The following is an 18,609-nucleotide window of genomic DNA, read 5'->3' on the forward strand; positions in this document are numbered from 1 at the left end:
TGATGGTGTCAACCGTGTATAGCAACATAGCTGAATAGACCAAGGTAAGGTCAATAGTCCAGATTCATTTATAGTTTATTTCACAAGCTTTGGGTGGGTGCTTTCACAAGCTATGTTATTCACACAGCCTGTTTTTGCTGCAATTGCTTTTGTGAGCAGCCCAGTTCTTTTGCTCAAATTGGAGCATGCCTCACTGATTCCTGCCTGCAGCTTGCTTCTTAGGAGTTTGTGACTGCAAGTTACATTTCAGGAATTTAAGTTATACTAGTTTGCCTCTTCCCCCATAAGGTGCAACAAAGTGGAATTCTAAGTGGGAAAGTGAAGACTTCCTTTTGATACTGATAACCCTGTTCTCAGCACAGGATAGTTAGCATTCTTGTTTCATCAGTAAGGGGTGGCTCCCGAAATAATCACAAATATAGTCCAGTAAAGAAAGAAGGAATAACTTCTTGTGCTTTTTCCCTGTATGGAACATGGATTCCTTTTATGCGAAAGGTGACCCTGCAGCTTTGTCCCCACTAGATGAAAGGAGGGCTAACCTTCAGGCACAGTGCCTTGGTGCAGGCCTCGTGTTCTCACTGCACTGTGTAATGACCAGGAACTGAGAAGGACTCTGTTTCCTGTCACTGCACTGCATCATTCTCATTTACATTATTGGCAGCTGTTAACTTTGCTAGAAGTTTAAATTATCTCAGGAACTCTAAACTGAGTTCAGATGTTTGTTTATTGGAGCTGCCTTGGGCTCCAGAAAACTGTCTTTTGTGTTCTTCTGGTCTTAAGAAAAGGCTCTTCTTAGAAGTGACCCTTCCTCCCACTCCTTGCTTTTTTCTGGGAACCTGCCTCAATCTTGTGAAGAAAATTAAATAAAGAGGACAAGGCACTGAAAGCTGGTCAGAAAAGCGACTACAGTGGTGAGGCACTTGAAACGGAAAGAACTTAGGACTCAACATCCTGCATTTGTGTTTTGTTTTAGAAACTTGGAGTTAGTTGCATTAATGAATTAACCAGCAGTCTGGTGGTGGAAAATGTTTCTCCTGTCCTGGTGGGGGAGCCAAATACTATAGATTAGTAACAGGAAGGCTGTTGATTCTGGCTTCATTGTTGGGCCAGTCATTTGTGAGCTGGTGGCCGGACCGCAGGCCACACACTTCTGTGCAAATCTCCCATGTATTGCAAATCCCTGGGTATTGTTTCTGCTGTCCGCGAGCCGGCCCAGAAAAGATGGTGAGTCCTGGGTTTCGTTTCTGGCTTGTGTAGCCCCTCTGCGCTGAGGATGGTGCAGGATGCCAGACTCAGTTTGGGGACAAGAGGAGGGGGTCGTGGAAATCGATCAGCCTATGTGAGTGTTTTGCCGTTAATGCTTTTTTTCTGTGTCATCCTCTGTAGAGTTCCGGGAACGCGTCCTATCGCTGCTCTATGTCTTCCTCTGCGGATTTTTCCGATGAGGATGATTTCAGCCAGAAATCTGGCTCGGCATCTCCAGCTCCTGGAGACACCTTACCCTGGAATTTGCCTAAACATGAGAGATCAAAAAGAAAGATTCACGGGGGCTCGGTGCTGGACCCTGCCGAGCGGGCAGTGCTTAGGATAGCAGGTAAGCGCTTGGGGGGAGGGGTGAAGCCGGGACCAGAGTTGCGGAAATTCACCCATCTGCGCCTCAGCCATTATCTGGGAGCTGGTGCGCGGGTGCAGGGATTTGTGCTCTAGGTGGGGGAGGAAGATGACCGTGTTTACTTTATGCCCCGATGTATCGACGGAGCGATTTGCCCCAAATGCTGGTGACTAAGCTGTTTGGCCCTGTCTTCTGGTTGGAAGAATCGATACCTTTGAAGTGCGAGGATATATTTACAATCTGCATTAAACTTTCCTATATATGTGCGGTGGCCATCGTGACTATCTGAAAAGTATTAACGCCAATGATTCCTAGCCTATTTACTGGAAACTGTGAGAGAGTAGCCTTCATTTTAATTTTTGCCCAGGGATACTGAGCCACGCATATTTAACCGAAGGAGATTCGGGCAGTTTGGTACCCAGGATTGCAGAGCATATTCCAGCAATTTGAATACTATTTTTTTTTCAATGTGCATTTTTGTCATCTGTGTACATAGCGTTTTTCTGTCCCTAATGCCTTTGAGGGTTTAGCTATCAAGCAGTTTTGATTAATTAATATAAGGGAGGTGCCAGTATTTCTGTTCTGTGTTACCTGGTGTTTCCTTGCACTGGCTGTAAAACCAGAATCAGAAGTGATGGCTTGTTTTTACTCAGAGGAAAACTGAGAACGCTGTGGAAATCAATACTCCAAACATGCAGTGCTTGTGCTGTGTGCCTGACAGTTGCTTCCTGGGGTGATGGTTTACTCCTTTTTTCCCTCACTAAGTTTTTTCCTCTTGGAAGTGGTAATGGGATAGGATGAAGTAAGTCCTGAGGGTGCCCTTGCAAAGGCCGAAAACCAGTTGGTTTCTGCAGCCAGCAGCTGGGCCTCCTTTCCAGCCTCCTCCTAGGCTCTCAATTCTGGGAAGGCCCCTCCCACTCAGTTTCTTTTGCTTTGCCACTATAATGAAAAGTTGGTACTTTATCTTTCTCAGCTACTGGGGACTAGCTCAGATCCCAGCTCCGAGGCTACTGAGAGTCCCCCTAGAGTCCCCCCAGTGGAATTTTCTGATTACTGGAAAAACAAACAGCGCCCAGCCTAGCCTTTCTCTAGTCTGGGTTTCTGGGGCAACAGCCTTGAGCTTCTTTTGGCTTCTGTTGTGAGATGCTGGCTTGTCTCACCCAGGCCTTTGAAAGCAGGGGTGGAGCTGGGAGGAAGGAGGAGAGAGGATGGAGAATGGAGACTGTTTGGGAGCCAAGTGAGAGTGCAGAGGGTAGCCTGGGAGAGGGCTGGACAGACCTGGCCTTCACCACTGTTCTCCAGTATCAAAAAAGTGTTTAGTCACCAAAAAGTGTTTAGTCACTTAGGCCTAACTCCTTGCCCTTTTGAGACCACCTCCCCCCCCAACTCCTCTCCCCACCCCCCCATCACAGCTCTGAAGCATAAGGGAAAGGATGCCAGTACCAGATGTTTGGCTTAGCCAAAAGGGAAGGTAGGTTTGTGAGAGAAATTGTTGGGGCTTTGTGAAAAGGCTAAGACATCAAAACAAGATGCCTATTCAGTGCTTTTTTACGGAAGGTAGAAGGTGCTTCTGGCCTCAGAGTTTTGGTAGTGGTTTCAGAGATGGGTATTTTGCTTTTTGGTAGTGAAGGAAGAGCGATGAGAGGAGGACAAGGCAGATGTTTGTCAGGGAGAATGAGATCATAAATTGGGAAGACTGTACTAAGCAGGAAGTCATGAGAAGCTGGTGGTGGTAACTGTCAGTATATACTGTAGGTGTAGAAATGGATGAAGCGGGGGTTCAAATGGGATGCAGTGGAAGTACACGTGATATCTGTATACTGTAGGCTGAGGGCTTGGGGCCATGTCTTATTCCTTGTAAGATATTGGCTGAGTGATTTGTGGGGCTAGCTGTAAAGTTGTTGGTAGTGAATGCACTTGAGATTTCAGAGTTACTTACTTCTAAGATTATGCGAATTCTTCAAAAGCAGAACAAAACAACAAACAGAATAAGTATCCCTATTAGGGAAGTATACCACTGTGTTTAAAATAAATATTGGTAAATTGGCTGTTTTGCTACATAAATCATAATCTATAGTCATACATGGAGCATAGACTCGGGGGGCCACAGTTTGCTCATAATGAGGCTAAATTATGAGATCAGATATAATATGTATTAAATTGGCCACTGCTAACTCAGTGTGACAATAAGGGTACAGGGTACTGAGGGAATTTGGTTTGGTGGATAGTTTGAAATGTACCATGAAACTTTCGACTTCTAACTTTATTAGACATTTCTAAAACTTTGCATGATACTCAGCGCATCTCTGAAACTCATCCCCGTTCAAGACATGGGGTAAGATTCAGACAGGGGGTCTGTCAGGAGGTCTGTGCTGTTCATTGCTTGATAATAAATTAGCTGAAAGTGTAGGATTTTTGTTTGCTTTTAGGCTTATAAAAATAGAGTTGAATTTAAATATGTCTAGAGTTAATAAGACTATATGATCTGTGGGATACCTTAATTTAGTTACATTTAACAGATATTTATTGAGCCCCTGGAATAAAATCAAATCCAGCTCTGCCTTTAAAGAAGTTGTAGGCTAACATGAGAAATAGATGTGTTAGACAATTACAACATGGTTTGAGAGATTAGTTGTAATGACTGTTAAGTACCTAACATCAAAAGACTAGAGAGAGGGAGCGTCTCATTAACTTGGAGGGAGAAAGGAGGTATGGGAGGTTCCTAAAAGGTTTCTAAGGGGAAGTGCCACTTGAGGTGAGATTTAAAGAGCTTGATGGATTTAGGGTGAAAGGGAAGGCCACTTCAGAGGGATAGAACTAAAGGAACAAAGCTAGGGAGATGAGTTTTAATGGGAATGGCAAGCCCTATGTGTGGCTAAAGCATGGGACTGGTAAGGAGTAGCTGAAACTGTAAAGAAGCTTGCGTGTAATAGGGGGTTTTGGACTATTTATGCTATAAGTGGCAGGGAATCATTGAAAGATTTTTAAGCAGTGCAGTGGCATAGATTTACATTTCAGAAAGTCTTACTGGTATTGGTGTCACATGTCTGACACTATATTTTTAAAAGAACTTTAGCATTTATTGTCATTTCCTCATTTTAAAATCGCAGGGTCAATGTGAGAATAAAGCAATAAAATATAAAGGAAACGGCTTTGCATTACCCACTGTATAAATACCTTTTACATAAGAACAAGACACATCTGCTGTTCTTACAGAATATTTTAAGTTTTTTTTCCTTTCAGTCTTGAAGTGCCTGTAAAAGTAAATGGTTTGTTAGTGATCATATTATTTCAAAATATCGATTTTGTCTCATGTGAATTCTTTGAAAGAGCTAAGCAGTCAGACTTTGGAGTTAGACAAACTTGATTTTAATTCCACCCTATCACTAATCAGTTGTGCTTTCTTGGATAATGTGCCGAACTTTTCTCAATTTCATTTTATCAATCAAAGGGTCATGTTGTTGTGATTAAATAAATGAATTAAATTTATTTAAATAAATGTAAAACATTTTTCAAACTCCTTGGCACATGGAAAATACTCCAAATCACAGCTACTGATAGCTAGATGCTCTTATAAATGTCTTAATAATCACTTAGTGTGTGCTTATAGATCTCACTTATGTTCCCCAACAGCCCTATGAAGTAGGTATGATTATTTTCTCCATTTTTCAGTTTAGAAATCTACTGGGAGAAGGAAAGATTTTCTCCAAGGTCATCCAACCAGGGAGTGTCTATGTAGAGCTAGGATTTGAAGTCATGCAGTCTTGACTCTATAGGCCAAATTGTTGATGACTGTATTTTTGCGGTTTCCATAGGGAATACACTATTATTATTAACAGACTGACCCAATAATACCATTCCAAGACAACCCCAAATGCTGCCTTTTTAAAAATATTTTATACATTTTTTACATCATTTTTCATTTTTGCACAATGTATGCATTTTCATCTTGGTTATAGTCCCCATACAATTCCCATCCCCCTTGTTTTGATCCTACTCCCTTCTCCCTACCTGCCGCCCCATGTGTTTCTGGTTTATAGCTGCTTCTTGATTTTGATTTTTACTTTATTATAATTAGGTTTTTTGCTGGTCCTTTATTTAGGTTTTCTAAATTCTTGCTATGAGTGAGACTCAGTAACAAAAAAGATAAACTCATGCAATTTGCAGCAACATGGATGGAACTGGAAGGGATCATGCTTAGCGAAATAAGTTAGAAAGAAAAAGAAAAATATCGCATGGTCTCACTCATAGCAGGAATTTACAAATGCTGCTTTCTAATGGACAGTTTAGCTCCTTAAATGGACAGTTAAAATCACTAACTGTGCACTTGTTATATTTATAAAACTGGGTGCTCTGGGTGTGTTAAGTCCCTGATGAAGACTCAGACTATTACCTCAATGATCTTACTCATTGTGAGGGAGACCAGACCATTTTGAGGGATCCTCTGTACATGTGTGGTCTATAAATGGATCAATTGGCTAAACCTTTCATTTCAATTAGGTGGCCCATCTGTTTGTTACTTCATGAACTAATGTGTACTTACATGCTTATGAAGGATCTAGTGATCCTAAAGGCTTAGTGGGACATGGGATCATGCTCACATAATAAGACAGTGGTCAGGATAGAAAAGAGAAAATGTGGTCTTACTTTGTAGTAAGAAAAGCAGGCTGATTACTGAGAAGTAAAGTTTTCAAGTTCTAGTTCATTTAATTTTTTTTCAAGTGTCAACAATGTTTTTCAAAGGTACTCACCCCAATTAAGAATGGAAAATGGTCTAGATTTCACAACACTGAAAAAGACCAAAAAAGCCATAAAGGGGGAAAAGGTCAGTATATGTGAAGAGACAAAACAGGGAGAGACCATATGGGGAAGAGGTGAATTGACATAGTTAGATGGTCAACAATGAGTTGTCATTTATATAATAATAATAGGGAACACAAAGCTATTTAGTATCACAACCTCACTGTTGAAGCGACTCAGAGAGGTGAAGTTACTTGCCTGTGTCACACTGTAAGGAGCCAGGACTACATCTGGGTTAGCCTGACTTCTGGCAGTACCCTGAAACACAAACACTTACATGCCTGGCTACCAACTGGTTTCTCGAGAGTATTTTTTTTTAAAATCTTTTTTATTTTAGATATTTTTTTACATCATTTTTCGTTTGTGCGCAATATATGCATTTTCATCTTGGTTATATTCCCCCTACAATTCCCACCCCTCTTATTTTGACTCTGATCCCTCCTCCCTCCCCCAGTGTGTCTCTGGTTTATAGTTGCTTGTTCATTTTGATTTTTACTTTATTTTAACTCATGCAATCTGCAGCAACATGGATGGGGCTGGAGGGGATCATGCTCAGCGAAATAAGCCAGAAAGAAAAAGAAAAATACCACATGGTCTCACTCATAGCAGGAATTTAGAAAACCTAAATAATAAGGGGCCAGGAAAAAGACTAATTAAAATAAAGTAAAAATCGAGTGGACTCTGAAGCTCACCCAGTTTAGAATATTACATGCCAAAACCAAGGGAACTGGACCCATCTCACCCACATTCACCAGCAAGTACTGTGTGGCGTGAATAAGGGGCAGCGAGGGGAAGGAGTTGACAAAGCAAGCTGGTGGTGGTGGTGTGTGTGTGTGTGGGGGGGCGTTGTGAGCTGACTGGGACTGTGGACTCCCCCGCCCGGCGCTGCGGCAGCTGCGCGGGCCGGCTCTGGGGGGCGGAAGGGAGGGACCGCGGGCTGGTCCTCGGGCCTCCGCGGGGCTGCCGGGCGCGCAGGCGCAGGAGCGCCGGGGCTGTCAGGCTCTGACGCGCGGGGCCACCTGCCGAGGCCCCCCCGCCGCGTCCCAGAGAAGTGTCCAGGGCGCATACCCCCGTCCCCTCCCCATCCCGCGCTCGCCACAGAGTGACCCGAATCTCTCTGTGCCCGAAGCTGCTTTGAAAAAGTATCTCCTCCTCTTCTTCCCTGTGGAGAGCCGCGGCCCCTCCGCGGGGGGCTGCGCGCGTCGCTGGCGAGCCCCGCGGCTTTGTTTCCCAGGCACCTGTTGTGGGTCCCAAATAGAAAGCCCGTCCTTGGGGATCCGGGGCCGGCCCGCTGGTGTCCGGGGGTGGGCGTGCTTGGCCGAGCTTCCCCCCGGGGCGGGTGGGCCCGAGCAGGGGCCCGGGGCGCCGCGGCTCGGCGGGGAAGGGAGGGGCCGCCGCGCGCCGGGGTCGGAGCCGAGCCAGCCCGGGCGCTGACCGCCGCGCGCCCCCCCTCCCTTCCGCCCTCCGCCCTCCTCCCTCCCTCGCTCCCTCTCTCCGGGGGCGCCGGCGAGTGTCTGCGGCGCGGCGGCCAGGAAATGCCGCAGATGCGCCGCGCAGCATCCCGGGCGGAGGCAGCGCGCTGGTCCTCCCGCACCGCCGCGGCCTCGGCCCGGCCCGGAGCAGGCGCCCAGGTCCGCGCCACGGTGCGCGCCGCGCGGGCCGCAGAGGGTCCCGCCGCCCGCCGCCCCCCGCCCGTCCCTGCGGCGCGCGCGGCCCCTCCGCTGGGCCTGGCGCCGCCGGTCGCCGCCCCCGGGCTCGTCGAGATTTGAGGCCGCTGAAACCCGAGAGGGATTCTGGCTCGTCGCGAGCCGGGCGGCCCAGACCCGCGGCCCGACTGGGGGCCTGGGCGTTTCCTCCGGCGGCTCCGGCGCCCGCCGCCCCCTCGCGCGCCCTGCTCTGCGTCTCCGGCTTCAGCGCTCTCGCCCCCGGCCGCTTCTGCCGCTGCTCGCCGTCCCCAGGCTGCGTCCTGCTGGCTGCGTTACTGCCCCGGGGTGACAGGGGAGAGGGGAAGCGGCCGGGCATCGCTTAGATAAACTTCGGAATGGCGGGGTACCTCTCCCCAGCTGCTTACCTGTACGTGGAGGAACAGGAGTACCTCCAGGCCTACGAGGATGTCCTGGAGAGGTACAAAGGTATGTGGTACCTGCGCGGGGGCTGCGGGGCTGGGCACCGACCGGCGGGGTAACCGTTCACTTGGGTTCATCGGAGCTGCGTTGGCTTGGGCACAAGTAAACAGGTGTCTGGACCAGTCCTGGGACCGGACCAGGTCTTTTTGGATGGGACTCAGTACCCCCAACTCAGGGACGCTGGCGGGGTGGGGGGCGGTTTGGAGACGCCCTTGGGTGGGCGGTAGAGTGGGGGGAAGGGGTTTGGTTTCCAAGGAGCACATTTCATTTTTTCATTTTCTCTCGCTTATGAAAGCTGTTAGGCACTATGGATAATCATAATTCTTCCGGGGTGGGGGGGATGGATATTGATTAATTCGCCATGGGAATAACCGAGGCATTGCTACTCGTGATCGGCATGAGGCATGATTAACTATTAAACAGGTTCCTGGGTTCTTTAATAAATGGGCTCTTTCACCACTGAGATCATCACTAAATTTTTGTTAAGATGACTTTATTTGAAAGAAGTTTGTGGTTTGTGGCTATATACCTATTTTAATGTATCATAAATGTTATTTATTGGTGTGATGGATGAAAGACCTCATTGTGTTGTAAATTTAAATATAAAGGAGTATATTTTGAGATGTTTTTCTGTTTATCTTTTTCGAAAAAATACTGAGCTAATCCATTAAAAATGATATTTTAGTAATAGGTTTACTTTGTAGTTATATATATAATATATAATATTAGACAAAGTGCACCTTTTTATCTTTTTATCTTTGAAAATTATTTTTCAGTGTCTCCTTACTCTGGTTCCTAAAACACTCGCCATCTAAGGATAGCTCTCAGAGCTTTAATATATTAATAATGAATTGTCATCTATTTCATAGGTTGGTTTCAAATAGTATTATATCTTTTGAATATTTACTTTGGGTTGGGAAACTCAGTTTCTCTAAGCTGAGGGGGGTTATATGTTTAAAAATGAATGTGTTAATAGTTTTTTATTAGTTGAAAGTAGACATAGAAACTACTGAACTAAATAATTAAATTCCAAATCTCCGAAAGCTCGAAATCCACCCATAATATATGCTTTATCTTTGTCTAGAGCCTATTTTAGTATGGACATTCTTTTAATCCATGTAGAATTTTGTAAACAGCACAATCAGAATTTCTTTATGCCAAGACTCTTATCACTCTATTGTATATATTGCAAGTGCAATAATATTTTAGCTAATGCACATTTGTGTGTGTGTGTGTGTGTGTAATATACTCATCTTTACATCCATCTTTCCATTTTTGAAGTAAGGACCTTAATCAGTTGTCTCTAAGAACATTCAAAATGAGAAATATTGCAGTATATACTAGTAAGCTTTATTGAAAACGTATACTTGTGCGCATTAAAGTTAGGAAGAAAACATCTTGTATATACATTTTATACCTTGTTGTATGGATTTTGTCCCATCAGGTTTTACCTTTGTGCCAGTAGGTTATTTCGGGTGACTTTGAAAACAGAAATAATGAAAGTGCTAATCTGACTTGTCATGAGGAAGCAAACATTATTTAAAAGGTTGGCTTTACTTGCCTTTGGAAATACAAGGAAATTAAAAATCTGATGACTGCTGTGTGACTTACTGCACTTCATTTTAATTACAACCTAATGATGGGTATGCACTGAAACATACACTTTTTCAAAATTTCACTGTCAAAGTGAGGATTGTTTTCTTTTTCTTTGTGTTTTAAAATGCTTAGGTCATCAAGTTGTCCTTGGCTTTATAGATGTTCTATGTTTCAGTTAGTCTTGGAAAGGAAAATGAGTGTTGGCCAATATATTACATGAAAAGCTGGAGACCTGGAAAACTCATTGTTTCCCCGTGTGTTTTGAAGCCAGTTATGATTTCCCATCAGTATCCAACACGATGACTTCACTGCAGTGCTTATCCTGATGACTTGCTATGGAGACTGATCTAATCAGAAAAGAATTGTAGGCTTTGAATAGGGAGTGTCTGCTCACTAAACTTTCAAAGTGCAGTTGCTCGTTTTCTGAAATCAAGCATTGTTCAAAACATTTTACATTCCCATTTGAACTTAAGCGAGGTTATTCTGATTTTTATTTCTGATGAAGTTCCATGGTTACAAAATGAGTTTGCATTCATCTAGAGTGATATCAGGTTGTGATATCAGGTTGCCAAGTTATCATATGCCCCAGCTGTTGAATAGTGTAAGTGGTAGAGTCAGCTGAAACAAATTCAAAATCTGTCAGATATGTAGCATTGTAATAATCTATGATGAGTATTAGATTCTGAAGTAGAGAGTTTTATTGGACTTAGTTCTCAGATGGACTTGGAAGAATTTCAAGCCTAGTCCTCTGTAGATAAACAAGAAGAGTGACAAGAAAGTGAGCCCTAATTATTTATGGTGTGGTCTATTCTTGTGTCTTGCTTTGGTCCTTCTGAGTGAAAATAGGCAACTGCTAAATTAGAATAAGACAGAAAGAGCCATTTGCTACAGAGAAGGGTGCACTGTTCCGATTTGTATGGATAGATTTATATATATGTGTGTGTGTGTATATATATATATATATATATATATTCAGGGCATCTGATTAAAAACATCATATTACTTCAATTGATACTGCAGTCAGGGTGAATAAAGTAATTTAATTATAAATAAGACCTATTTCTTTATTATCATTTATGGTACAAGTTACCCAGGTCAGTGGCTTTCTTTTATATCTATAATAAATTATCCAGTATATTTACTCTCTATTACCAAATAGTTTTAGTAGTTGAGCAAGAAAGGTACAGAAGGTTTCCTCTTGTCAGTATAAGGAAATTAAGACCTGTGCATTGGTGTTATAGTGATTGTATATTATTAGCATTAATTGCCACTTTACGAAATTTCACTACTTGAGCCTGTCATTGGAAGATTTTATTTTCCTAAATGTAGGGTAAGGAAAAATGTCAGGCTTTTCTGCCCTCCCGCCATCAGGATAGATGATGGATCCTTGGGGTCCTGAGTGCATGCCTAATGGCGGGCACCTGGAGTAGGGTGTGGGCCTAGGTAGATGGGATTCACCTGAGCTGAGACTGGGCTTTTAAGGGCGGCGTCACGGGGACGCCAGCAGAAGCCGAAAGAGAAGCCAAAGAGAAGCCAAAGAGAAGCCGAGAGAGAAGCAAAGAAGCAGAAGCAGAGAACACCAGAGAGCCCAGATAGAATGAAGATTTGCTGGTGGCTGGGAGGACTGCCAGCCCCCTCGGCCCTCAGCGCCCTGCCTGCCAATAAAAACCTGCAAAACCACTGAGGACTCTGACGACTCCTTTACCCGGTCTGCATGGGATCAGAAAACCTGCTCAGTGGGCCATTCCTGACCCTACACTAACACATTGTTACTTTCTAAAATATGATGTTAAGTGTGAAAATATCATTATTGTGAACGCATTGATGCTATTCTACAGTTAAATTATTATGGTCCCACAAAAATGAATATTTTTTTCTGTTGACCTGGAAATTAATGAACTCTGGCAGACAACTGTTAAAAGTGTTTCATTATCATTCATTATGAAAGTTGAATGGCAGATTTGTTACTTGTCTGCAACATCATTAAAAACCCCTTTTTAGGGGAAAAAAACCAAAATTTTTTGATTTTTCCTAAAAACTTTGATTAATTGCATTAGGACTGTGTAATTCTGCTTTATGTGTGTGGTGATGAAAGGAACTGAGAATCACTCTTAAGTGTAGTTTTCACATTCACTTCAATTTTATGGTCTCTTAGATATGTGATTGGTAAAAAGTCCTGTCTTTTTTTTACCATGTAAACCAACTCTGGTATTAGTTGAATTGAAAGTTGGTATATAAAGTCCCTTCCACTCCCCTAAAGGGTAGTCTTTGAGGATCTCGCTCAGTGGTTTTCAGTTGATTTCCAGGAAATATAAGTGATTAAAAAACAAATGTTTCAATATATTTCAACATATTTTTCTGTAAGAACTTTTTTTTTACACAAACTTTGACAGATTTAAATGGTCAGTTTTGTTTGGTATATAAGAAGTTCCCTGGTTATGTGATCTTTTAATGTAAATTCTTATCTTGAATTTATGATTATATGCTTTTAATTTTTAACTTAGGAATTATAAAAATAATAGCTATCACTTACAGGCCTAAATACTTTTATGCCAGAGAGAAAGCTGGGTGCTGCAAAGGGAAAAAAACATAGGCAGATTTTAATTCTTATAATTACTTATCTTGGCTACAACTACTGTTATTTTACCAATATGGAAATGAGGCACAGAGAAATGAATTTTTCTGAACTCATAGTTACCAGCTACGAGTCAGTGCCATTGCATTGACTGGGAATGCAGAAGTAGTTTTTTTTTTTTTAAATGAGAATTAACATACTTTTTTTGAATAGTAGTTTAATACATGGTCTTTGGTAACATTAAAAGATGTTCACTTAGGATAGTCACCTAAAGGTCCCTTTTTTGTCCTCAAAGGTGCTATTTTATATTTTTAAAATTCTGTGCATCTGCCTACCTACCTACCTACATCATTGTTAATTTTTGGACAGTATTTGATTTCTCTCCTCAGGTGTAGTCCCCATAGTTCTCCACTATGATAGCACTTTGATCTACCCACCATAGTCCCCTGTTTTAACCTGTCCTTCTCCCCCTTCCTTGTTTGCCTCAGATCTGTGACCAACTTGCAAGTTTTGTCTTTTTCATGACCCTTTGTTTGGTTTCTCTATATTTTGCATATAAATGAGCATTATGGTTTGATTAATACTAGAACTTTGAGATTTGTTGAAAGGATCCATGAAATAAAAAATAGTTTAAAATTCATAGATATTTATTTAAATTCAAATATTAAATAGACTTTGGTCCTTGAACTGTTGTATCTTAGCTAGCTTATAAATTCTAATGATTAGATACATCCATGAAAGGAAAACAAAATTTTAATATGAGTACTTGGCGATGTGTATTTAGGTTGAGAAGATTTTGAATAGAATTAAGCCTTTAAATGTCACCAGTGAATGTGACTGCTTTGATACATGCCTGAAATGTTTCCTGGAAAGAATTGTCAAAGGGAGTTTACAAAGTCCTGATTTTTCTCTAGTGGGTGAAAATATTTTCCAGTGAATCCTGGCATTAAAGACACTATACAAAGATTCCATTGTCCAAATGAATTAAAAACATGCCCCTATATTCAGTGTTAATAGTTCTCCATTCTGACCATGTGTTCATGACACTTTGTATTCTTGATCCCACAACTTTTAAAAAATTTAATCATTAGACTACTTTCTATAGAAGTTTTAAGTTTTTAGAAAATTTGAGCAGAGCGTTTACATGTATTTGCACCTTTCCCTCCTTAGTTTCCCCTTTTGATTTCTTTTTTTTTTTTTAAAGATTGATTTATTTATGCATACAAGAACTGGGGTGTAAGCCAGAGGTGCGGAGAGTGAAAGGATTCACCAGAGAGAGTGGGGAGCAGAACAGGCAGATGTACTGAAATGCACTACTGAGGGGAGCAACGGGCAAGGCAGGAGAGGTCTGCTGTGCCATGTGGGTCACCTCCCTGCCCGGGGATAGAACTCATGCCATGCTGCAGTGGCTGGCTATATAGCTTGATAGTGCTGTCTTTAACCCCTGCACCACCAGATTTCTTTTTGATTTCTTGTATTGGTATGGTACGTTTGTTACAATTGATGAACCAGTATTGATGCATTATTTGATTCATTATTTGTTTATTTATTTAAAGATTTATTTATTTTTATGCATACAGGAACTGGGTATAGGCCAGAGATGTGGGGGGTGAGAGGATTCACCAGAGACAGAGTGGGTAACAGAACAGGCAGATTGACTGAAATACACTGCTGAGGGGAGCAGCGGGCAAGTCAGGAGAGGTCTGCTGCGCCATGTGGGTAGCTCGCTGGCTGGGGATCGAACTCGTGCTGCAGTGGCTGCAGATTGCTTCTTAGGTTGCATCTTAACCCCTTGCGCCACCAGGGAGGCCCTAGATTCATAATTTAAATTAGAGTTCACTGTTGTACAGTTCTGCGGGATTTGATAACTGTATGACATATGTCTGTTGTCACAATATCACACAGAAAAACTATACTGCCCCCTAAATCCTCTATGTTCTACCTGTTTATCCTCCCCTGCCTTTGAACCTCTGGCAACCACTCAGCTTTTTATTGTCTCTATAGGTGTGCCTTTTCCATAATATCCCACTGCTGGAATCATACAATATGTAGTCTGGCTTCTACACTTTGTAGTATGTACTCAAGATTCCTCTGTCTCTTCATGACTTGATAGTTCAACTTCTTGTTATTGCTGAATAATGTATTGTCTTTACCAGTATGTTTATTCACTTACCTATTGAAGGACATCTTAGTTACTTTCATTTTTTGTCAATTATAAGCAATTATCATTATTTGGTGATCTCAGTATTTTGGATTTTAGACATTCTGATAGGTGTGTAGTTGTATTTCATTGTTTTTATTTGCAGGTTCTTATTAGTATGTGATTTTGGGCATCTTTTCATATACTTATTTGCTATTTGTAAACTTCTTTGAGGAGGTGTTCATTCTAATCTTTTGTCTAGAAATATCGTTAGATCTTTGTTTATTTTCATTGTGCTATAATTGACATATAACATTAATTTCTGGCATGCAAGATAATTATTAGATATTTGTATATATTGTGAATTGATCACCACAATAAAACTAGTTAACATCTGTCATCACAGAATCACAATTTTTTTCTTGTGATGAAAGCTTTTACTATCCGCAGCAACTTTAAATATACAATACAGCATTATTAACTATAGTCAGGAAGCTGGCAATATATCCCTATGAGAATTATAAGTGGAAGTTTGTTCTTTTTGACCCCCTACCCATTTCACCCCCACTTCTGCCTCTGGCAGCCATCAATCTTTATTTATGTAACCCTTTTTTTTCAAGATTTATTTTGTCTATTTATGCATACAAGAACTGGGGTATAGGCTGGCGATGTGGGGGCGGAGAGGATTCACCAGAGTCAGAGTAGAGAGCAGAACAGGCAGATTGACTGAAATATACTGCTAAGGGAAGCAAAGTGCAAAACAGGAGAGGTCTGCTGTGCCATGTGGGTTAGCTCCCCGGCCAGGATCAAACTCATGCCACGGTGCCTGGTGATAGCTTGATAGCACCATAAATTTAATCCCTGCACCACCAGGGAGGCTCCTTACCCACTTTTTAATTGGGTGTTTTTTTTTGTTCTGTTGAGTTTTAAGAGTTCTTTGTGTGTTTTAGGAATAGTCCTTTATCACATCTATGTTTTACAAGTAGTCTTTTTTTCTGTTATCTTTATAACACTTTTGAAACTTTGCATATTACAGATATTTAAATAAGATTCTGATTGTTTCCTTTTTAATGGTCTTATTGTCAGTACTATTTTGTTTTGGGCACATATATTGTAAATAAAATTGCATGTGGTAGCTCAGAGTTCAGCAATCTGACAGTTTGCTTTAGGATCTCTATATATGCTGCTGCTGCAGTTCAGGTATCCAGTTAGTTGGCAGCTATGATAACACTTGGGTCTAAAATTAGTTGAACTGTTCTATTTTAAGGATAGACTGAAATTAGTAGTCCATGTCCTGTAAAACATGTGAAAGTTGAACTCTTAGGATATTGAATTACTTCTTTTAAAATGTAATCAAAAGTTGGGTTACATAGAAAGTAGTTTTAATATTTTAGAAAGTTTTTATGATAGTATTTGATTATAACTTGGGTATAATGCTATATGTGTGTAATATCTATGAACACAGAGTTTTACTCTTGCAACTTAGAATTATGAATGCTTTTATGTAAATGATCATGTTTCTATTTTAAACGCATAATTGAGAGGTAGAGTAAGATTATTGAATTTTTTTAGCATGTTTTAGAAGAGTTATATCCCAGTGGCTGAATGCAATTGACTGTCTTTGCTAGGGAAAAAAGTGAATGATTAAAGGAATATTTGGTTGTTCATTTTGTGATATTTGTGATAATTTTCCCTATAAAGCATAAACTAGGGAATATTGAAAATTCTTACATGATAAAATGCTGAGTGATTAAAAATTCAGAGTCTGATTTTGCATATAGTGTGGACTTATGGTAATGAAGGTGTTTGCGTTTTATTTGAATTTGTCCTTCAACCAATCAAAGAATCTATCTATAACAGCTTAGCTACTTGCAGATAATTTGCAGTGGTGACAGTGTCATGAAACTAAGTAGTCTGTATCCTGAAGGTTATAGCTTAATATTATTACATTGCTATATATTGATCTTATTACAAACTTCCAAAATTCATAAACATCCTTTTCAAGATAAGGAAGAAGTTTTATGGGTTACGTAAGCCACTGAGCATGGAACTATTTATACATACTAATTCATGACTGAGTAGATTGTTGAGTTATATATCTGATTTCAAAATTTTAATCACTCTGAATTCTAGAAATTCACCAATCAAGGAAGCAATGACTGCTAATCAGGAGATCTGGTTTCCATTCTTGACTTAGACCAACTAGTCTTGGATGGGATTATAAATTAAAATGAATGATTGCCAAGATCACTTATCCTATAATATTTGTCATAATGACTTAATTCATTTAGAATACATTTATTATTTCTTGTGTGCCAGCAAGTATGTTAGAACCTGAGGGTAGTAGTAGATAAAAAAATCAGTGCTCTTATGTTTTTTTGTTGAGTTGTTAGTGTATCACTCTATACTGAGATGATCTGTTTGGTTGTCCTTGATATCACTTGCCAACATACTTTTCACTTATTGTTTATGGCATACACTTCATTTTTATTTTGGAAATTATCATTGTATTCATTGGGTTTCTTTTCCCCAGAAATATTATTGATTACTTTAAAATTCCTTTTTAAAATGCCATCTGTGCTTTTGATATAGGTTGGAATCTTTGATTGCATTGTTTCATGGCTTTTGCTAGTCTTTAAGACTTACTTATTAATGGTTCTGAATTAACACAGCTGTGGGGAATTAGGTTTATGTATAACTTTAACTGAATAAAACTATGAAAGTTTTATGAAAGAAATTTTATGAAAGAAATTTAAACTTTTAAAAGTTTTCTGCTCTTATTACATGTGGTAAGGATATATAAACCTGCTGGCTTTGAGTATGTGCAAATGAACACTTTTGGGAAGTTTTAAAGTTTTTATCTATCTTACCACTGTGTGTTGTTCTTGCATGTCTGTGGGGTTTTTTTTTTTTTTTTTGACTTTAATTAAATTATTACCATATACAATCTTGAGGAAATACTTAAATGTTGTCTTCATCTGAGCCTACTCTTTCTATCTCTGGTTAAATGGAAGATTTCTTTCATGGTGCTGTTAATTCTTCACGGGCAATGAACATGAACAAACAATTGCTGGTTGGCCATTCTTTTCTCAAGAGTTTTAAAGTAGTTCTTTGAGTCTCAGAGATTGTGGTCTTCATTTCTGAGCCAACCTCATTCTTGGGGATTGCTGAAATGTTTCAACTTGTTTTTCCCTTTCCCTGGCTTCCCCATCTTTACTCTTTCCATTTCTACTGCTCCCAATTAATAAAACTATGGGATAGTTCTGCATCTAACCCTGACTCCACTCTCCTACTTGTCCACCTTTGAGAATTACCATTATTTGTAGTTGATATAGTGAAAAGATAAAAATATTCAGTACAATTTTCAGTATTTTTTTTAATACTGGAGAAAACTGAAGTCAAAGAAGTGGGGTCAAAAAAGGAAAAAGCAAAAATCTAAACTGAGATCTTTGGATTTCTGGTTCTTCACATAGCTCAGTCTCCTTTTTTACTTACTGCTGGTTAGAAGGGTTATTTTCTTACTGGTTAGAAGGGTTATTTTTACTTACTGCTGGTTAGAAGGGTGTATCTCACTTAGTAAGGAAAATACTATAGAAGAAAAGAATAGGAAAAATGAAGCAACAGCAGAGACAGAAAATGTAAATTGCAGTATTATTCTAGACATGCAATGAGAGGAATGATAAGTCTTCCGTGTTGCATTGACATATATGGATTTGTTGGGGTGCAACATGATGTCAGTGATGATCAAGTGCATGCTCAT

General features: G+C 40.6%; 1 protein-coding gene across 9 annotated transcripts in view; it reads left to right on the top strand.

Moving 5' to 3' along the window:
* The window catches only part of DST (dystonin), a gene marked incomplete at both ends in the record, with an annotated part of 433,522 nt that overhangs the window by 89,913 nt on the left and 325,000 nt on the right, over nt 1-18,609 (top strand). For 5 of the 9 annotated variants that reach the window (XM_084229025.1, XM_084229028.1, XM_084229027.1 and 2 more), the window contains one exon: nt 8,454-8,544. In XM_084229025.1, coding sequence (XP_084085151.1) covers nt 8,454-8,544 — 91 coding nt within the window. Of the gene's footprint in view, nt 1-1,386; nt 1,595-8,453; nt 8,545-18,609 lie in introns of those variants that run through there. The other 4 variants (XM_084229023.1, XM_084229019.1, XM_084229024.1 and 1 more) reach the window with 1 other exon arrangement.

Source organism: Talpa europaea, assembly GCF_964194135.1.
Source record: "Talpa europaea genome assembly, chromosome: 2".
Taxonomy (NCBI): domain Eukaryota; kingdom Metazoa; phylum Chordata; class Mammalia; order Eulipotyphla; family Talpidae; genus Talpa; species Talpa europaea.